Genomic DNA, 22,544 nt, shown 5'->3' with positions numbered 1-22,544 from the left:
CTTGGTTACCTGGGCACTGTGGGGAGGGCCGAACCCCCCTCCAGAGGGAGCCACGCGGGTCTGATTAATTAAGGTAAATAGGGGAGTGATCGGCAGTGGCTTAAACTCCAGGCACGTAACCTAGGCAACAGCAGGGAGCCCGCTCTGCTGACAAGTAACATGGGATTATTTTTTTTCACAGATCTAAGGCCTTCTCTTCTGCTCAGAGTCCACTTCAAGGGCCTTGAGAAAAGGCTGGGCTGTTGGATAACGGGGGGAGGGGGGAGGGGAATTACCCAGCGTCTGCCAGGGGTACCGTGGTGTTTTGTCTCCTTCCAAAACATGATGTGGGCAGTGTACTGGGCAGGCTTGACATCAGAAGCCTCAGGGCCCAAGGCAACTCTCTGGCTTTAGGAACTTGAACAAGTCCCCCCCTGAGCCTTGGTTAACCAGCTCTGCATTCCTGTGCCAGCTTCATAGTCACCTTCCTTATCTGTAAAATAGGACAATAAGAGTCAGTGCCACCTTCTAGGCTTATTGTGAGGCTAACCCCTGTAAATTGCCTCGTGCAACCTGGCACATGGAAAGCCCAATAAATATCAGCCCTCTGGGTCTTCTCTAGGAGAGAAAGAGCTCCGAGTGCATTTATATTCTCTTTACTCCCAGGAAGAAAATGGATTCAGTCTGGAGATGGGCCCAGAAGAGAAAGCACATAGGAAAAGGGGCTGCAGGTGAATGAGGCACATGATGCAGGCAGGAAGGTTGGGAACTGGGGGCTGCAGCCCAAGGGCCAGGAGACCAGTGAGGAGGTTGACAGTGCCCCCAGAGAGGAGCCAACGGTACAGAGATGTTCCCCCTTCTCCAACTTCTAGGATTTGGGGTCAAGCTTGAGTTTCCACCCAGTGGCTCAGACCTCTCGCTGAGCATGCACTTTGCAGCCACTGCTCCTGGCTTGAACACTGGCCAGTTGAGAATGTGATTCTGGTTGTTTTTCCACCATGTGAAACAAAGACCATGGGGAAATAGGGTCCCATGAAAAAGACACAAAATATTCCTGTTCAGTGAGTGAGACCAGAAGATGCGTAATGTATGGTTTCTGAAGCTACAGATGGGACTGGGGAGGGAGAGTTTGCAATCTATGGAAACATTTGAGATTTGCAAGTTAGAAAGAGGGAGAGAAATGCCAGGAGCATAATATCTAGTACATAGCCTTGGCTGAATAATCTCAAATAAACCAACCTCAGGGGTCCAGTTTCCTTATTAAAAATTCTGGAAGGAATCCTCAGAAAATGTTAATAGTGGTTATCTCTAAGGAGTAGGACTAGGGGTTGGGAGTGGGGAGAGATTTATATTTTTCATTGTATACCCTTTTGACTTTTTAAATCTTTCACTATGTGCCTTTATTATTGTTATAATTGCCAATCAAATTATAGGGTCTGTCTGTAAAAAAAAAATGCAGTGAAGGGGTTGGCTTAGAGCATTGGTTTTCAAATTTGTTTTTTTAGCAGTGGAACACTTGTCGTAGAATCTTACTTGAAAGCCTAATGAATGTATGACGGAGAAGAAATCGGAGCCCCTCTTGTCAGGACATCCCTGGCCCAGCTCCCAGCTACAGCATCTCCAAGGGATACATTGAACATAGTTTGAAAATGACAGGTCTGACCGATTTTCTGCAGGCACCTCCCACCTCTCAGCCCTGTGCTTCCCTTCTATTTAGCAAAGGATGCTGGGGCATCCTAGCCCTATGGTACGAGCTCCTGCTCTCAGTGCTCTAGCTACACACACACACACACACACACACGCACACGCACACACACACACACGCACACACGCACACGGGCACACGCACACACACGCGCACACGCACGCGCACACACACACACGCACGCGCACACACACACACGCACACACACACACACACACACCCTGCCCTGCTGGGGAGTCAGCAGTTGGGAAGGATGAGCAGTGCCCAGGCTCAGTGTCACTCAGACTCTGGGGGACAGGAAACAGGTCACCCTCAGATTGCTACTACTGGCTTGAAATCATAGACAGATGTTAATGGGTGGGTTTTGTAGCCATTCCTGGTAAAGCAACCTGGGAGCTTTGATAGGATGCTGAAGGGACAGTGAAATGACGTGGGATGGTAGAAGACCTGTTTCCCTTGTAAACATTTGATTTGAACACAGACCCACTGCTTACTTACACTATACTTTGGGCAAGTTAACTTTTCTGAGTCTCTCATTGGATCTATAAAAAGAAATCCTGGTACCTACTTTCTAAGACTATTGAAAGGATTAAATGAGATTGTAAGCCCAAGTGCTTGGCATAGTGCCTTGCCCATAGTAGGTGTTCAGTGAATATTGGTAATACCAATCATTATCATCATCCCCGAATTCCTGGGCAAGTCAGAAATAACCTCACCACCTCTTCTGGTATGTTCTTGGTTAAATCTATAACCTCTCAGGACCTTAGTTTCATTACCTGTAAATGAGAGATGCTCAGGAATTGCAAATTGTTGGCCTGTTGGACAAAATCTAGCATGCAAACATATTTCTTTATCTAGATAGCATATCAAAAATTAAGAAATAGTGTCGAGAAACTTGAATTCTCCAGCTTCTTTTTAAAAACTGAACATCTGTCTTCACTTGGCCTTACTTGGTGGCACTCAGCTGGCAGCTGCCCCCCTCCCTTACGTGGGCATGCATACACTTGCCTTTTCGCCAGCCTCCTTCCTTCCATATTGTCTCATACCTGGACAACCCCTCTTTACACATAGGTAGTTGGGTTGGCAAAGCCTAGATTAGGCTTCGTAGCTCTACCACTAGCTTATCCCTTCATTTCTCTGGACTGCCACATTGCCATCCATAACGTGAGAGAGTTGAGCTTTCAGCCATGGCTTCCTTTGGGTCTTCTACTCAGTCCGTAAACATTTACTGAGTTCTTCCTATTTCCAGGAATTCTAACAGGCGTTTGGGAGGATGCAGAGGTGAGTAAGAATGGGCTTGGCCCAGAGATGTTTAACGGCGATGCCTCTCAAAGTGTAGTCTGCAGAATGGCGGCAGTTCACCATGAGAGAAATACAGAAATTGAATACTGGAGGGCCACGTGCGGGTGGCCTCTAGGAGCAGAGAGCAACCCCTGGCTGACAGCCAGTGAGGAAACAGGGACCGCAATCCTACAATCTACCTGCCAACAACCTGAATAAGCTTGGATGTGGATTCTTCCTCACAGCCTCCAGAAAAGAGCCTGGACTGGCTGACACATTGGTTGTGACCTTGTGAGACCCTAAACAGAGAACCATTAAGTCGGCTTGGACTCATGACCTATAAAACTATGAGCTAATAAATGTGTATTGTTTTAAGCCACTAAGTGTGTGGTAATTGTTGCAAAACAAAACTAATGCACCCCTGTATAGTGTGGCAGATTATATTTTCCAAAGGTAGCTGTAACAAAATCTTACATACTTCTAAATACTTCTAATACTTCTACAAATACTTCTAAAACCTTTTTCCACAAGCCCATTAAAAGGTGGAATCTATGTCTCCTCCCTTTGAAGTTCGGTAGACCTTTGCTAATACCTCAACCAACAGAGTCTGGCAGAAGAGATGCAGTGTGACTCCTGAGACTAGACTATAAGAGTTCTTCACACTTCTGCCTGATGCCCCGTCAGATTCTTCTCACTCTTTGAATCCTTTTGACTTCTCCTCCTTCCAGATGGAAGAAACGCTGTGCTTTTTTGTGTGATTAGATGATGTTGACCTGGATAATCTTTGGCCTGTACCGCGGTGTAATCAGAGAAGGAACATCTCTTTGTATTCACAGGTTCCACCTATACTCAGAGGGAGAGGAATATAACAGGATGAGGGTCATTGGATGTCATTCTTAGAATTCTGCCTACCACAGATGGTTTGGTTCACAATGAATTGGAAATTAAAACAAAGTGGTTCTTCATCACAGATAGTTTGAAAGCACTGGTTTAGAATCTGGTGGAAAGGAGTGACATTGTGTACAAATGGTTGTAATTGGAGACCTGCAGGGCTAACTTCCAAAAAGAGAGGGGTAGAGAGAGTGCAGTGAGAGGTTAGTGGGAGGGAGATTATTATTTAAGTGGAAGGGAATAGATGAGGATACAGTATTTGAGGATCTGGCATTTGAATTGAGCTTGAGAATACAGGTATGATTTGGATCTTTTAAAAAAACGAGACAGGAGAACAGGATTCCTTTTTGTTTCTATTTTGGCACCTTTGGATGTAAACAGAACTGAACTGAATCCTCTCAAAGGTTATTTATCGCTTTTCTGTTACCACCAAAAACAAAACAAAACAAAAACCTATCCCAACCTCAGGCAGTGACTTCGAACAGCAACCATATATTATCCCTTACGGGTCCACAGATCAGTTAGGTGGTGTCTGTGTTCTTGGCTGCGCTGTCTCATGTGTCTCTGGTTAGCTGTGGGCAGGCTGGGTGGCTCTGCTGGCATTGGCCAGGCTTTTGTATCTTTGGGGGTTGGCTCTCTGTCTAAGTTGACCTCAGTTCTTCTCCATGTGTCTCATCTTCCACTCGCCCCTCACATTCCTCTAGCATACTATAGCATACTAGCCTGGGCTTGTTCCCTTCAAGGAGGCAGAAGAACAAAACCCAGGCTGGAAAGAGTGTAAGTCTCTTTTGAGGCTTAGGCTCACGATGGACACACTGTCCCTTCTGCCTCATTGGGGCAGTTAATTCCACCTGTTAATGAGAGGAGCCTCAGGGCCCCACTGCAGAGGATGTGGACACAGGGAGGGGTGGAGGATCGGGCCACTTTTTCGATCAGTTTACCGCAGTCATCCTGAGAAATCTTCCTGAATTCTCTAGAGGAAAAAACGAGAGCCTCAGTTCCAACTTCAAATACATTGTTTCTTGAGCCAACCAAGGGTTTTTGGAGAAATTTACATATGAGAAATGATTCAGAAAACATAAAGTGATCCATCAACCAGAGTTCTAAGAAGCCAGGCTTTTAAAATGATCTGTACTCCTCTGTGTGAGGGACATTCCTGGGCAAACTTATCACCTTTGCTTTGGTGGTGCCTTCACCAGCCCACATTGTGCTCATCCTTCAGTGCTCATCCCCAGTGCCCTCTGCAGAACTGTTTCCAGAACAGTTATGCTAGAATAATTCATGGTTCTCCTTCCAGGTCCCAGTAGCAATTTTTAGAATGAAATGATCTCGGGGTGCCTGGGTGGCTTAGTCGGTTAAGCGTCTGCCTTCGGCTCAGGTCATGATCCCAGGGTCCTGGGATGGAATCCTGCACAAGGACTCCCTGCTCAGCAGAGTCTCTTTCTCCCTTTCTCTCTCCCTCTGCCCCTCCCCTGCTTGTGCCCTTTCTCTCAAATTAAAAAAAAAAAAAAAAATCTAGAATGAAATGATATCAAATCTGGCTACACCATAGACAGAAACTGTGTCTTTTATGATATTCCCCAAAGCACCTAACCCAGGGCCAACGAATAGTAGTTACACAATGAATGTTTATCAGATGGATGAATGGATGGGTGAGTAGACACAGATATCAGAGGCTTCAGCAGGTGACTAAAGCTTTCTTTCCGAAAATCTTAAGATGATCATAAACTTGATTTCCCTCCTTCCAAGTCCGTATGTCAGTCTGAAATCTTTGTGTCATTGTTCCATGTCTACATGCTTCCAAGTAAAAGCCAAAAAACTGACTGCACATTGCAGAGGGGAGGAATCATGTTGTGTTCTTCCTCATAAACCCTGTCATTAGCATAGTGTTTCAAAACAGGGTCCCTGAGTTCCTCAGGGTGTTAATCATTTGCAAGCAGGTGGGGTGGGTGGGTGGGTGGGGGGAACTTCCTATCAAACTGGTGAAATGCTAAATTAAACAAAGTTAGGTAGCTTTCTTTCCTCTGAGACTTTACAGAGCCTAAATACGATAACATCCATTGTGAATTTCCAAGAGAGTTATTGGAATATGTAAGGGTTGAAAATGGGAAGAATTTGCTTTTTGGGGGGGTGGGGGAGAATGAGGGAGGTATTTCTTTTTAATGTGGAGAAAGACACATAATATTCATCATTTTAACCATTTGTAAGGTGCAGTTCGGTGGCATTAAAGACATCACAGTGTTGTATCACCATTAACACTCTACTCAAAACTTTATCATCATCCCCAACAATAATGACTCCGTCTAAGCACTAACTGCCGTCTTCCCCCGGGTAAGCTCTAGTCTACTTTCTGTCTCTGTGAATTTGCCTATTCTAAGTGCCTCATGTAAGTGGAATCATGTAATGTGCATCCTTTTGTATCTGGCTTATTTCAGTAAGCGTAATATTTTCAAGGTCCATCCACATTGTGGAACATATCAAAATTTCATTCCTAAAATTTTTATGGCTGAAAAATATTCCGTTGTGTGTATGTGCCGTGTTTTGTTTATCCCTTTATCTGTTGAAGGACACCTGAGTCGTTTCCACCTTTTGAGTATGTGAATGATGCTGCAATGGACATTGGCATAAAAATACCTACGTGAGTCCCCGCTTTTAGTTCTTTTGGATATGTACCTAGGGGTGTTATTGCTGGGTCATCTGGATACTTCTGTGTTTAACCTTTTGAGAAACCACCAAACTGCTTTCCACAGTGGCTGCACTATTTTACATTCTCTCTAGCAACGTACAAGGGTTCCAGTTTCTCCACATCCTTGCCAACATTTTTTATCTTCCATTTTTTTTTAAATTATCACTATCCTAGTAGGTGTAAGGTGGTATCTCATGGTAGTTTTGATTTACATTTCCCTAATGACTAATGATGTTGAGCTGTAACATATGCTGTATGCATTCTGAATATAAGTCCTTCGTCAGATATGTGTTTTGTAAATAGATCCTCTTAGTCTGTGTCTTACCCTTTGAAGAGTGAAGGCTTTTAAATTGTAATGAATTCCAATTTATCCATATATTACGCTGTTTGTGTCTTATTTAAGAAACCATTGCCTAAACCTAGATTACTAAAGTTTGCTCACATATTTCCTTGTACAAATTTTATAGCTTTGGCTATTACATTTAAGTAAGTGGTCCATTTCAAGTTAATTTTTGTGTATGGCATAAGGTAAGGATTGAGGTTTATATTTAGGCATGTGGATATCTGGTGATTCTAACACCATTTGTTGAAAAGATTATCCTTTTCCATTGAATTTCCTTTGCACCTCTGATCAGCGTCAACTGACGATTATATCTCGACTCTCCATTTGGCTCCCATCTATCACATGTCTTTCCTTACTCAAGTACCATACTCTCTTAGTCACTGTAGACCTAGAGGAAGCCTTAAAATTAGTAGATATTAAGCGCCCCAACTTTGTTCCTCTTTTTCTAAATCGTTTTGACTAGTTTTCTATGTCCCTTGCATGCCAATTTCTACAAAAATTGCACTGATTCTACAGCTAGAGGATTGACATCTTAACAATATCAAGTCTTCTGATTTATAAATATGACGTATCTCTGCATTTATTTCCCCATTTATTTAGAGCTTTGATTTCTTCCATTAATGTTCTGTAGTTTTCAGTATGTAGGTCTTGCATGTTTTTGTTAAATTAATCCCTCAAGTATTTAATATTTTTGCTGCCATTGTAAATGCTGTGTTTTATTTCAATTTCCAATGATTCATTACTGGTATTTAGCAATACAGTTGACTTTCATTTGTCCACCTCGTATCCTGTAACTTTGCTAAACTCACTAGTTCTACTACCTTTTTGTAGATTCCTTAGCATTTTTTACAGAATCATGTTGTAGACAGATACTATTTTGAACTCCCTTCTACAGTAAAAGAATGGAGCTCAGAAAGACAAGGGACCTGCCTACTGTGCCACTCTTCATAAATGTAGAGCCAGAAGTCTAAAGCCCAGGACTTCTGAATCCTCCTTCAGGGTCTTCTGCATCACACAATGTTATTTCTCAGGCTTTCAAGCCTCAAGAGAAGAAGGTCTGGGAGTGTGCAGTCCAGGACTGAGGTGACAGCTCTGCTCCCTAAAGTCCTCGGGAATCTCAGGTTCCTTCCCACCAGAATCCTCATCATTTTTCTAGGGTGTGGACCTCTGTCTCGGGACCCAGCCTGGTAGCGCTTGCATTCTAGGCAGCAAGGTAGAAGGAATCAAGGTTTCTTCAGGTGGGTTCCATGGACTGCCGCACAACACCTGCACTCACATCTCATCAGAGAGGACCTAGTCAGGCCACAGCTGGCTGCCAGGATGTATGTCTGGGAAATATCACCTTTATTCTGAGAAGTCCTATTCCCAGCTAAAATTCTCATTACTGTGGCAGAAAAAGAGAACAGCTCCTGGGGAATGTACAGCAATTTGTGCACAAACCTTAATGTTAGGGATCCAGAGAGGAAACAGCTGGAAAATGAAGGAAGAAGGTAGAAGAGTTCAGTATGTTGCATCTTTCAGAAATCATTTCACGATCTAGGTAAGCCAGCTCTCTTTAGTCTTGTAGCCCATTAAGTTGCCCTAAAACCTTTTAGTCAAAGGATAAAGTTAATCCCCAGAACCCCTTTATGGTATTAAATCCTTGTGTCTATATTAGACATGTCTAATCATGGATGACCTTCCTCCCTCTAGAAAAGATAAAACAAAAGATGTCTCCGCTCATTCATTCATTCAACAAAAATTGCTATCTCCTACCATGATGGAGTTCACAGTTTGGGGAGAGGCAGACAGTAATGAAATAATCACCCAAATGAATGTGAAATCACAAAGGAGTGGTAAGGATGCTATCAGGGCACACTTAGAGATTATGATCTAGTCAGGGAGGTCAGGGAAGGCCTGCCTGAGAGCTGGGATTTGTTCCGATAGGGACTGTCTACTTTCATAGCAAAGTCGTGTGTTCTGAGAACACCATCCTGTGTGCTGTTGTGGCTATACCTCATGTATCCCGCCTGGGCCACTGTATGTCTAAGAGATCAGTATGTAAGAACAAGAATGACAGAGTGAGAGTAAGGGAGGGGACAGGGAGGTGGTAGGGATGCTTCTCAAGGAGGTTCAGAGCATTTTGTAGCTCCCACCCCAAGAGAAATGGAAAAGAGTTCAGAGGTCCCAAGATGGCAGATGGAGGGGCCAGGATCATAGTCCAGTCCAAGACTCCTTGTGAGCCAGGAAGGAGCCCAAGGAGTAAGTACCAGAAGGAATTTTCTAATAACTGTAGCCATCTGTATAGAGGCACTCTCCTAAGTGCCCAAGCCAATCTCAGGGACCAGACATGTGCTGCAGCAAAGAAAGAGTTACTGGGTCCAGTGAACCATCACAGGAGACAGCATCTCCGCTCCCATTCAGCATCTAGGTTCTGTGACTCCGGGGCATGGCACATGGGAAGGCCCTGGCAGTTGTGGGTGAGGGGAGGGCAGCACCAGAGGAGGGGACAGCCTCAGTCACCTTCTGCTTTCCCCAATTTCCCCTCCCCACTGCCCTGGGGGATCTTTACAAAGGTGAATAGTCATCCAGCCTGAATGAAGATCTAAGATTGTAGCAATCAACCATCGGATCACCGCCTACCAGGTGTACTTGGGAGTTCACTCTTCCAGCTCGAGGCAGGCATGGCAGATAGGTCCTATCCTTTGGCCATCACTGGCTCACTGTGAAGGGCTGCTTGGAGCACAGTATTGAAAGGATTCTCAGAGTCTGGGGTCCCCAAGGAAGAGCATTAGGATAGGTTGGTGATGCCTGCCTTTATTCTGGTGTGATTGTAGTGAAGAAAGAGGATAGTATATATTAAAATGCTTTGTAGACTGCAAAGTACTATCCAAATAATAACTAATCATGATAGCTATGACTTTTAGTGCTTCCTAAATACCAAACGCCGCTAAGACCTTTGTGGCTATATCTCATTTAATCCTCACAATAACCTTTATGCCAGATACTATTAATATCCCCCATTATATACTTGAGGAACCAAGGCTTGGGAAAACAATGTAACTTGCCTCAGGTGGCACAGCTAGCAAGCAAAGCAGAACTGTGACACAAGCCTAGGTCTTTCTGACTCCAAAGCAGGTGCTCTTACGCACTTTGTTTTGCTGTCTTCAGAATGTAGGGGATCCTGATTGTAATTATTACTACTAATAGAGCAACTACTATATTGCTTGGCGTTTCAGTTCTAATTCCCCAAGTAGGAGACGAGTAGGATGTGTTTGCTGTCATTTTTCAACCCCCAAGAGCTTGGAACTTGCCTTCTCTTCAGCTTGCCAGTTTTGCCTGCCTTCCTCTTTACACATCCACATCTGCTCTGCAGAGCAGTGTAATGACCCTCTGTTGTGCTCGATCCACCAAGCCTCTGAGAACACGTTTTAGAGACTTCCCTGTGGTTGATCACTTATCAGCGAGACTGAGATTTTCAAGACCCCTTGTGAACAAGATGCAGAAGTATGATTCACTCCAGCGGGTTTTTCTTTCCTGAGAACTGACTATGTTCCGAGACGTGGGAAGGAGTGGGCAGATGTGTGTAGAAAGAACCATTAGTTGTGATGATTATACTCATGGGGTGGTTGGCAGTTTGTAAAACACTTTCATATTGATTTTCACTCCAAGCCTCAGTTTTGTCATCTTCAAAGTGGCTATAATGACAATAATAACATAGTAAAGTCTTATCTTATGAAAGGGTTAGGTTATAATAAACTCACCACTTTAGGGGGAAATAACATAAAATCAGAGTCACCATTGACAATTGCCCATGGAATATAATGACACACCAGCTCTCAAAAGTTCAGTTTAGGCAGTTTTTTCTCTGGCATTAAAACCGATGACAATTTCCTTGGTTGAAGTCCTCACAGTGTCTTCTGAGGTAGTGAAAATACTTACCTTCTGAGAGAAAGCTCACTCAACACCAAAGTGCTCGCATCCCTGAGGCTGGGGATTATGACGCCTCTAGGGACACCTTCCGTGGCACAGGTGCACCAAGCATGGGGATGGGAGGATTTCCAGCCTCCCGAGTTACTGTTTGCTTCTCTTTCTTTTTGACTTCATGTCATTTAATTCCTGAAGCTTAATAGACATACGATACAATTCTTATTAGGGCTGATTCCCTGACTGGTTGTCTATGAACAGGGCTCAGACTTGGAAGTAACATGTCATGAAACAAACAGCAGGCTAGGTGAGGGGAGGTCTGGGCTCAGGCCCCAGGTCAGCCCCACCTGCATCCACGGGACTTTGGGCTTACGGACCTTAAAGATAAACTTATCACCCAAGTGTCCATGTTCTCAGGCTGCATTTCTTGACTGCAGACCTGCAGAACCCTCGTGATTCTATTAAAAAAAAAAAATCTGTCTGTGTCCATCCCCACTTCTGTCTTCCTAGTCCATGCCGGCATCATCTCTGCCTATACACAACACATACACTATGATAGCCTCTTCCCTTAGTTCCACCCTTCTTGGTCTCCTAATCCCTTCTCCACTTGGCTGCAAGAGAACTTTCCAAATGCAGCCTGATCCTGCCACCTCATTATTATATAAAATACTTGGACAAACAAAGTCCTTATTCCTGCCCACCTCTCATCCCCAGTAGGCTTCCCCTCCTCTTCTGTGTGCCATACACACTGCTCTTCTTTCAGTCCCGCCTCTGTTTCATATTTGCCTAGCCACAGGGCCTTTGCACAGCCTTGCTTTTTTCCCTCCATCTGGAATGCTCTTCTCCTTTCTCTGTTGAATTAACTCCTAATCATACTCCCTCTCTTTCTTCAAGGAAGCCTCTCCTGACTTTGCTGAGTAGATCAGACCCTCCTGATCTGATCTGAAAGAAAGGGACTCTCTTTGCACCGTGTACTTTTTTTTTTTATGCACATGTCATTGTAGCTGTTTTAATTTATTTGTGGTTCCGGAATCAAGTGTATATTCCCCCCGCCACAGATGATACTGTAAGCTGTATGAGAGCAGGGACCTTGGCTGTCTTACTTGCCAATATCCTGGACACCTAGCACAGAGCCTAGCATGTGGTTGTACTCATTAAACTTTTAAGTGGATAGATGGATGGGTAGACAGACAGGTGGACGGATGGGTGGATGGACGGGTGAGAGACTCAAGTGAATCTTATCAAACTATTGACCAGAGTATTGTTCCCCCCCACACACACCCCCAGTGATAAAACATGGGAACTTCCTCTGAAGAAAATTGTACAAGTTGATATCATTCTTTTAGAATGGAAAAGTTACTAAAGATTCCATTTGCCCTTTAGATAATAGACGTTACAAAATATCTTGGCTATTTTTCTCTCTGCTGTTGAAAAAGTCTCTTAATGAGCTTTCACACCTTAAGTAGCAAATGCCCTTTTCTAGAGCCATCTATTCAAAACAGAGGGTGAATTGGACAGGTGGTATGGCTCTGCCCTTGGAAGTACAGGATCAGCCTTTTTAAACAGTGGTTCCTGTCTGTGAATGACCTTGCCCTCTTAGGAAATGGAGCCCCTTCTAGATTTCAGATTCCAGCAACCTGGTGTGGAGACCACGGAGTTATCCGAGCGAGGAAAATGGACACACCCACTTGCTGAGTAGAAGAGCCGACTTGAGGGACCTGGGCTTAGCAGACTTAGGCAGTCTTGTGGTTGCTGGGTTGTAGCATCTCCGTCCCCCCATAAACAGTGCCCTTTAGGTTTGATTGTTTTCTCGTACAGCTTGGTACCGGTTATGGTGAAAGGTAGGTCTCAGAACGGCCACCCTATCTACTGGGATTAGGGTTCAGTCAGCCCCATTTAAGTCTGACCTGTGGGAAGCCAGAATGAGAGTGGTCCTCAGCCCACAAAGAGGGAACATTTCCTCTGAATGAAAACAAGATCTTTCTTCTGCCATCTCTCCCAGGGAGAGGAGGATTCTGAGATTGACTGCAAGTGGATAGATAGTCCTTGCTCAGAGATCTTCTGTGGCTCCCACCTGCTAAACAGCTCCAGTGTAAGGCCCTCAGATTCTGGCCTAGACTTCCTGGCCTCATGGTTCATGACTCTCACCTTTTTTTTTTTTTTAGATTTTATTTATTTATTTATTTATTTATTTATTTATTTATTTATTTGACAGAGAGACACAGCGAGAGAGAGAGAACACAAGCAGGGCGAGTGGGAGAGGGAAAAGCAGGCTTTCCGCAGAGCAGGGAGCCCAATGTGGGGCTCCATCCCAGGACCCTGAGATCATGACCTGAGCCGAATGCAGACGCTTAAGGACTGAGCCACCCAGGCGCCCCCTCACCTTTTTTTTAAAGATGTATTTATTTTAGAGAGAGAGAGAGAAAAAGCATGCATGAGTGGGGGGAGGGGCCGAGGGAGAAGAAAGAATTCCAAGCAGACTCCTCGCCGAGTGGGGAGCCCAATGCAGGGCTCGATCTCGTGACCCTGAGATCCTAACCTGAGCTGAAATCAAGAGTTGGACACTTCACCAGCTGATCCACCTAGGCACCCTTCATGACTCTTTTTTGCATCCCACTCACTCCAGCCAAATCAGGCTCCTTGCCATTAAGTAAATCTGTCCATTATTTCATAACATCCATTTCTTTGCATATGCTTTTCCTCCAGCTAGATTCTGACGCCCCATTGCTGCCCATCAAAATCCTACCCATTCTTTCGGGCAGCTCTCAAAGACTCTGCTTCTGTAGGAATCCCTCCCTGATGGTCCCAGGTAGAATTTAATCTTGTGCTCTTGTAAATATCAGGAATTTATCCATACAACTTTCAGGGCCCTAATGTTAGTGTCGTGGGTTTTTTTTTTTTTCCTTTCTTAAATACTTGTCTCATATCCATACTATTTGTTGAATCCAAGGACTGTCTTATTTATCTCTGTCTCCCCCACATTTCTTTGTACATAGTAGGTCCTCAGTTTATCAACAAAGTCATCCTTATTTGTTAGATGAATGAATACATAAAAACAATCCAGCTTATGTCCTCAGAACTCATAAAGGAAGTACATTTATCCAATTGCCCAAACTCCCTTGCTTAAAGTAACTTTATGCTTTCAGCTAAATTAAGCTGTACTTGGCCATCTTTGAAATACAACCTTGCAAGCAACCTTGAAGAGAATGCTTTGCTATATGCGTGTGTGTGTACGCATGTGAAGATTATTAGAATAATCTCCTTAGCAGATAGACAAATGTTTAGAATTATATAAAGTCATCTAAACCTCAAAGGAAAATCATTCTAGCACCTTTGTAGGGTTAGTTGTGAGGGGTGTTGGGGGAAGAAGCCATGCTAAAACTTGCAGCAGAATCTGGTCTGTAATATATCCTCAGACCCTAGATGAAGCAGATGACCTGCTTGGTTTAACTTCCAGCATTGCAGTTTTAGAGTGGATAGCCCTTTTTCCATATTTTGAAGACACTGGCCAGCTCAGCCAGAGGTGCCTGGTTCCTCTGAGCAGGAGTTGCCGTGGCTGCCATGTTGGGAATCGAGCATGCACTTCAACAGATCTTTCTCCTTGGCCAGAGTACAGTTGGCTTACTTCACCACCTTCCTTTCTTCCTTCCAAAGGGTTTCAGGCACGCTAAATAGTGATTAAACAAAAGATTAAAATTCCATTGTGTGTGTGAGTATGTGGCTGTTTGAACACTAATCGATTCTTCCCGTGGAATGTTAGGTAAAAGCACACAGATACCAGAAACAGTTTAGACCAGCCATTCAAAATCCATTTCCAGTTTATTGTTTAATGGGATTTCCATGTTAATTCTGCCAGCCTCCTTCACAGACTCTCCCTGGCCTCTCTTGCCCTGCTCTCCCAAGAAATGTTCTTTTCTCCCAGAAATGTTAATTCTGCCAGCCTCCTTCACAGACTCTCCCTGGCCTCTCTTGCCCTGCTCTCCCAACCCTTTGCTTCCTGTAGCAGCAGGACCCCTGGAAACCAAGGGCAAAAGATGGATGCTGAGGCGAAACAGTCACAGCTTTTATAGACGAAGATTTCAGTCTACAGAATTAAAGAAACTTACAGCTACCTCTGGATTGAAAATCCAGACATGCTTTCTTGCACATTATTAAATGATTGCCATTGCATAGGAATTGCTGTCTTTTGAGAAGTGTCGTCTGTGCCTTTGTTGTTGCTGAAAGTCTTGTGACGTTTTTTCTGTCGCAGAATGCCACTATTAACTAGGAACTTTGTTTTTGTCTGAAGAATTTCTACATGGGCACATGCCCTTCTGTGAATGAGGAGACTCTCTAAATCCTGTTATCAGCAATGGCCAGTTGAATCAGCTCAGGTATTAGGTTGCCTCTGAAAGGCTTACAGTTTTATTATTTGATTCCCCATCCCTCTTCTTTTCCCCCTGACGTGCCCATCATAAGCACTGGATCATAAGCTTTCTCTAAAAATAATGTATTAATAGACCGCCTTTACTGAGAAGGCCTAACTTTGTGCCAGACACTGAGCTAGATGCTTTGTGTTGATTAGCTCAGTTCGTTCTCCCAACAACCCACAGGTTATAGTTATTCTGTTAGTTTTCCCTGTTCATCAGTCAAGGAAATTGGGGTGCACCTGCCGTGCAAGTGAAACCTAGGTTTTTTTCAACTCTGAAACCAGAGTGCTCTGAGTCATTAAACTAGACTGCCTGCCCCATTGATGAGCAGCCATTCACTCATTCAGCTGATATTTATTGAGGGCCTAAGATGGGCCAGATATTAGCCTAGGAATAGGCCAAATGCCCAAAACAAGGGCATGCCCCTGCCTTCCAGAAGCTCACAGTCTGTCCCAGAGAGAGAACAGCCAGATCTGGTTTGATCTTTGGGGCTGGCAAGCTATGGGATTTAGGGCAAATCTGTTCTATTCTCTTAACTTCAGATTTCATATCTGTAAATCGAGGCAGCTGGATTTAGACAAGTGGTTTTTCCAGGTTCACTGTGAATCAGAATCACTTGGGGACTGTGTTTAAAACACATCTTGGCCTTCCACCCCCCCCCCCAGGTACTTTGATTTAATAGGTTCAAGGTGGGGCCAGGGCTCCCAAAAACCACCCTTTGAGAGATACGGATCTGGCTGTAAACCCCATGAACACTTATACAGGATCTGTGTTGTCATGCCTGCGTCCCCAGTGGGGATGTGCTGAGTGTCTCCTGTAGAAATGTAGCTGAACACAGTTGAAACTTGCTGGAGGAACTTCCAGCTCAGCTTCTGTGATTTCTGAGAACCCCCGCGAACCATTCGTAGGCACGTGGGCTTTGTTTTCACAGTTTTCTTTCCCTCTCTGACCAACACATCTGGCATGCTAACTTTCAGAATTTTCTCCTCACAGCTCAGAGAGGTCTGTAGGAGAGGGAACGCAAAGGATTGTTATTATCATTAGAGCTGATATAAGGATATTGAGCCGTTGTGGAAAATCTGCTAACACAAGGATCAGCCAGAGACTTAATAAACAGGCTTGGGGATGATTTTATTCTGGTGGCTTCTTGTTAGTGCTAATGTTGCAGCATGCCACATGCTCAGGGCCTTCGTAGCTAATTACATAGGAAATAGGACTATTGGATCTTGCGTGCCACAGTGGCAAGAATAAGTCTGCAGGATTTTTAATGGGCAAGGTGATGTGGAAAGCCATTCTCATTTACGTGAACACAGGAAGATATTTAAACAGCCATGTGGTGCAGTGTTACCTGGGGAAGACTCTAACTGAGCCCCCGGGGCCAAGTCTTTAGACTTGACTCTTGGCATGGGGAAGCATCTGGCACCTTCTGATGACCCCAGATACTGGAATGAAATTCCTTTAATTAGGGAAACTGCTTCCTAATAGGCCCACCAGGATGGACTTATCTCCCAGACACAATAAATCCCTTCAGAGCCCAGCCCCTGGGGACTGCTCTCTTGTGACTGCTGTATATTCCCCTATTCTTTCAGCCATCCAATTGCTTGTTCATACATTCCACACACAATGGCCGAATGTTCACCCTCTTTGGGACTGGGCCATTGGAACTATAGAAGTGACCAAAACCCAACTTCTGCTCCTGAGCTCAGAGCTCCTCAGGCCCAGCCCAGCTCTGCCACTCTCCACTGCACCTGGGAGTCTTGCCCTGCCTCTCATTTCTGCTTACCCAAAGCTTAGCCCAAATGCTCTCAAGTCTGTGAAATTTTCCCCCGTTCTCCCAAGTGAAAGTCAACTCCTATAGCCCTTTCTCCAGGCCTCTGATTTGAGGTTCACTTACCTGCCCTGCCCAGTATATAGCCATGAGCCACCTGGAAGGGTCTGAATTGAGATGAATACAAGTGTAAAACACATACTGGATTTCAAAAGGCTTAGGGGATGCCTGGGTGGCTCAGGTTCATGATCCCAGGGTCCTGGGATCAAGCCCCGCATCAGGCTCCCTGCTTAGCAGGGAGCCTGCCTCTCCCTCTCCCTCTCCCTGCCGCTCCCCCTGCTTGTGCTCACTCCCCCTCTCTCTCCCTCTGACAAATAAATTAATAAAATCTTTAAAAAAGAAAAGAATTTCAAAGGCTTAGTACAAAAAAAAGTATGTAAAACATTTCAGTGATTTTTTACACTGTGTTGAAACGATAATATTTTAGATAGAATATACTGGGTTAAGTAAAATATATTATCAAAACTGATTCATCTGTTTTTTATTTTTATTTTTTTTAGTGTGAATACTAGAAAATTTAAAGTTACACATGTGGCTCACATTTGTGGCTCCCATATTTCTACTGGATGGAGCTACACTTACTGCTTTCTCCCTTGGGGGAAAGGACTGTCTGTCCATCTGTTTTCTCTCCTGCTAGTTTCTGAGTACCAGGAGGGTGGACAGTGTGTACCTGTCATCTGACCTTTGCCCACCTGACTGGCACATGGCAGCTCTAACAAAGGTAGATTGAGGGAATTCATAAATGAGCAGATGATGACAGACCAAAAGCTCCCGTAGATAGTGCAATTTACGGGTCTCTGTTATTCAACTTATTTTCCCTTTCCTTCCTTTTCACTGTTTTTATCTTTTTTTTTTTAAGGGCTCCCACAATCAGCAGAAGAAGATATTTTTCGTGGAAGATGGGCAAAAGCTGAGGGATTGGCATGACAAAGAAGCCATCAGGAGGGACGCCCAGCGCGTAGGTATGGAGAACAGTATTGAGCACTGGAGGGTCCTGTGAAGGGCACGTACGCATGCGTGCACTCGCGTGTGCATGTTTAGCAGGCGTGTCTGGATCTCCTTTTCACTCCCTCTCCATTTGGCGTTATCCCTTCCCCTGCTTCTTGGGGGTCACCCTTTTCACCTGCTAGCTGATCCCTTTCTCCACTCACATCACCAGATCCACTGCCTTCAGGAGTTGTCCCCACCACCTTTATTGGGTGATAAACAATGTCTCCCCCCTGATGAGCTATTTTACCACTAAAATGAGGAGCAGTCATGGTAAGAGCCAACATTTATTAAACACCTGCGGTAAGCAAGGCCCATGCTCCACACTTTGCACATTTTCTCAGGGAAACCCCGAGTCACCCTTTGTGGCCCATTTGATGAGAAGGAACCCGGAGCTCAGAGATGTGGGGTGATCTGCCTGCAGTCACACAGTGAGAAAGATGCAGGCTTGTGACTCGAACCCAGGTCTGGAGGACAGAGTCGACCCCTACCCAGCTCTGTAGCCACAAGGTCGAATGGACTTAGCAGGCTTCAGCTAAAGTTTTCTTTGGCTAATTAGTCTTTGGAGCAGTTCCTGTTATACTGGGGAGTTGGGAAGGGGTGGGGAGGGTTGGGGTTTATAGAAATTATGTGGAAAATCATCTCTAGAGAGCCTGGACTAGGAGTCAGGATGACAGCTCTGGCACTGCTGACCAACCACGTGACCATCAGAGAGATCCCATGCTCCTGGAGCCTCGGTTTCCCCATGTATCTGTGGGCCTCATGCTTCCTGCTCCGACATCCTCAGGGTGTTGTTGTGAAGGTGACACAAATAAAGTGATGGGTATGAAGCAACTTTACAATACTGGAAAGCACCGTAGAAATATAAGGATTGTTATTTCATTCATTTTTTTTATAAAGATTTTTTTATTTATTCATGAGAGACAGAGGGAGAGACAGAGGGAGAGAGAGAGAGAGAGAGAAGCAGAGGGAGAAGCAGGCTCCCAAGGAACAGGGAGCCCAATGCGGGACTCGATCCGAGGACCCCGGGATCATGACCTGAGCCGAAGGCAGACGCTCAACCATCTGAGCCACCCAGGCGCCCCGGTGTTTCGTTCATTTTTATCTCAGTTAAAAGCACCCACCGCTATTGATTTTTTTTTAGATTACATTATGAAAAAACCAGACTACAACAGGGCTCTAATAGAGCTGATATAATAACCAATGGTCAGGGAAATCTAAAAACATGACATGCATTTTTCTGTACAGCAGTGATGGAAAATGAAGTAGGGGTGGGCGCTGCTTAAACTGAGAAAGGGAACATTTGAAAAAAGCTGATTTTCCAGGCAGTTATCATTACCAGAATTATTAGAACATGGAGCTAACTAGCAAGAAAAAGAGTAAGCAGTGGAGACATTATTAAGAATAATAATAATCTGGGCGCCTGGGTGGCTCAGTTGGTTGGGCGACTGCCTTCGGCTCAGGTCATGATCTTGGAGTCCCAGGATCGAGTCCCGCGTCGGGCTCCCTGCTCAGCGGGGGGTCTGCTTCTCCCTCTGACGCTCCCCCCTTTCATGTGCTCTCTCTCATTCTCTCAAATAAATAAAATAAAATAAAATTGATCTTGAAATGGAGAACAAAATAATTTAAAAAAAGAATAATAATAATCAGCTTGTGTGGAGTGCTAACTCTGTGCCAGGTATTTTGCCCTGCATTATCTCCTTAATCATTACATTGAACCTTCTTTTCCCCGTTAATACGTAGGGCAAAGCCCAGTCAGAGAAAGGCTAACGGCATGTCCAGGATAACTTAACAAAGCAGCGAGTAGCAGGTTGGGGCTGCACTCTGCCACACTCTAGGGCCTGAACTCTGAGTCACTCCCCTGTGCTGCCTTCCTGAAACTTCCCTCCCCATGCAGATGCTTCTGGCTCTCCTGTTTCTGCTGGCTGCATTTGTGTCCCTTGTGGAGTCTGTCCTGGGCATGAGCCAGCAGCGGCTTATCGTGGAGCCTTCTGAGTTACAGATGGCAGCGTCCTCTCTCATCTGGCTGGGTGGAAGTAGGCACAGCCCTTGGCCCCACCTGTCAGCTTGCAACTCCCCATCAAGCTGATGTTGTCAACATGCACTTTGCAAAGTAAATAGGATGTTGCTCAGACCACAAGCTCAGGAAGATGAGGTGATTTTTAACGAGCTGATTTTATGGCCATTTCTTCAAGACTCTCTCCAGTTGCAGATTCCTGGGCTGTTATTGCAGGGGTGGGTGTGGACATTCCTACTCACCATCTGCACCCTGGGAACCCAGAGAATAATTTCCTGGGACATCAGGGCCCCTTTCCCCACATGGACTGTGCAGAGCTAGCACTTCATCTGCCCAAATCCATGACTCAAAGCAACACTTTTCAGGCAGTCGAGACCTAGGCTAGGTGGATCTTAATTGTTTGTTGACTTAAAAGATCAAAGCATCTTTTATCATCTGTCACATTTTTTAGTTGCATATGAAGTTTGCCTCACCTAGAGAGTAGTCATAATATTGTTTACAAATTCTGCCATGTGTGCAACTTCGCATTTGACTTTCTCAGTGGGGTGTGGGTACCGGATGGAGCATAGCTGCCTTTCGGGGAGTTGGTGTGACCGGCCCAAGGTTGATCAGCTCATATGAAGTAGATCTGGCCCCCTGTCCAGCTGATGGGATGCCATGGTCAGGGATGTCTCGGGCCCTTAGCAGAGTAGGGGAAGCATGGACTTTAGAGCCCACAAACCTGCTCTTATAACCTTCTTGAGTCCCAGTTTATCCACCCATAGAATGAAGGCTCGCATGTCCACCCTGATAGCTTGCTGTGGGAATGACGTGAGAGCCAGTCTGTAAAGTCCGTGACATGGGCATGGCCGAAAAAATGCTCGTTCCTCTCCCCTCTTTAGACTCCCCCTGCAAAATCTGGAGGTCCATTCTATATCCACGTATAAAGTTTGATCTCTGTGCTTTAATCAGATCTTTCATCCCCCTTCCCCCATTCCATTCAATTGGCAACATTGACTTTGCTCTTTGCTCCTAGGAAATGGAGAACAAGGGAGACCTTACCCCATGACCGACGCTGAGAGAGTGGATCAGGCATACCGAGAAAATGGATTTAACATTTACGTCAGTGATAAAATCTCCCTGAATCGCTCTGTCCCTGATATTCGGCACCCAAAGTGAGTGTGACATCTCTCATGTTCTGGGATCTAAGGATTTTACCTGTGGCTCTTGATGAGAATTGATTAAAGAAACAGGTACAGCAAGCGAGCTAGAGGAAATTCCCTTCTTGGTACACAGGGCCTTGGTGCAGAGGTTTATGGGATCAGATTCTCCTAGATTTAGAGGTGGGGTGGCAGAGGGATGAAAAAGAGCCGGCCTCCTTCCCCTTTTAAGGCAGTGGAAACCGTAGACTGTAGGACCTCTGCATTTCCCCTCTGCTCTGACCTTCGGGGACGTTCAAACCTCACATTCAGACAATTGCAGTGACAGTTTCAACCCTCATGCTCCCCACTTTCTGTGTGATACATTTTTACTTCCTTTTCTTAAAAAACGCCTTTATTTTAGCTATCCTGTGCACCTATATGTTTGTCTTTTTTTAATAAGCTGTCTCAAATCACTTTGAGATAGGACACATCATAGCAATGATAAAGAGGGTAAGAGTGGCAATTAACAGTCCCTGAACAGTTATCATGCATTGTTTGCAGCATCTGAGGTTCCTGTGAGGTAGGTCCTTTAATGGTACCCATTTTACAGCCAGGGAAACTGAGGCTTAAATGAGTGTCATAACTCATGGCCCCAAGGTGGCAAAGAAGCCGAGCCAGGTCTCCAACTCAACCAAAACCTATACTCTGGACCTTAAGCTGTCCTGCCTCCCTGGCCATTTTCAGGAGGCTCGTTGCAGTGGTCATGGTGATTTTCTACTAGAGCAGGAGTTCTTAAAGTCGGTATGTAGTAGAGTCACCCGGAAGGATGTTAGAGCCCAGGATATTGTGCCTCACCCCCGTAAATCCCAATTCACTAGATCTGGGTTGGGGCCCAAGACCTTGCATTTTAAGTAAGCTCCCATGTGGTGCTGGTGCAGCTTATCCTGGGTCCACACTTTGGGAACCTCCACAGGTAGAATTCGAACTGGCTTCCACAGGAAGGCAGTACCGAGTGGCATTGGAGCACACGAGCGTTTTGCTCAGCGGTTAAGAAAGTAGAGCCCAGGAAAAGATAATAGCAGCTAACACTGAGTTGGTGCTTACTGTATGCCAGGCTTGGTTCTCAGCCAGTGGTTCTCAAAATGTGGTTCCCAGGCCAGCAATGCCATGGGTACCTAGGAGCGTATTAGATGTGCACATTCTCCATTCCCAGCCTAGATCTACTGCATCAAAAACTCTTGAGAGGCACCCAGCAATCAGTGTTTTAACAAGCCCTCCAGGGATTCTGATGCAAAGCTTAAGTTTTAGAAGATGTTCTAGGTGCTTTAAGTGCTTTACCTCACTCAGCCAAACCTTCCAAAAACCCAACATACCTTTATTACAGATAAGGC

At 45.0% G+C, this 22,544-nt stretch overlaps 1 protein-coding gene across 4 annotated transcripts in view; it reads left to right on the top strand.

Annotated features, from left to right (window-relative positions):
- The window catches only part of GALNT10 (polypeptide N-acetylgalactosaminyltransferase 10), a 223,617-nt gene that overhangs the window by 81,395 nt on the left and 119,678 nt on the right, over window positions 1-22,544 (top strand). For 3 of the 4 annotated variants that reach the window (XM_028106586.2, XM_028106585.2, XM_088023490.1), the window contains exons 2-3: window positions 17,888-17,990; window positions 21,048-21,186. In XM_028106586.2, coding sequence (XP_027962387.1) covers window positions 17,888-17,990; window positions 21,048-21,186 — 242 coding nt within the window. Of the gene's footprint in view, window positions 1-6,113; window positions 6,188-17,887; window positions 17,991-21,047; window positions 21,187-22,544 lie in introns of those variants that run through there. The other variant, XM_028106587.2, reaches the window with a different exon arrangement.

Source organism: Eumetopias jubatus, unplaced genomic scaffold, assembly GCF_037043125.1.
Source record: "Eumetopias jubatus isolate StellerSeaLion01/CBP00866 unplaced genomic scaffold, mEumJub1_p1.0 scaffold_5, whole genome shotgun sequence".
Classification (NCBI taxonomy): domain Eukaryota; kingdom Metazoa; phylum Chordata; class Mammalia; order Carnivora; family Otariidae; genus Eumetopias; species Eumetopias jubatus.
The sequence above is the reverse complement of the archived record's forward strand: the minus strand, read 5'-3'. Positions and strand labels throughout refer to the sequence as shown.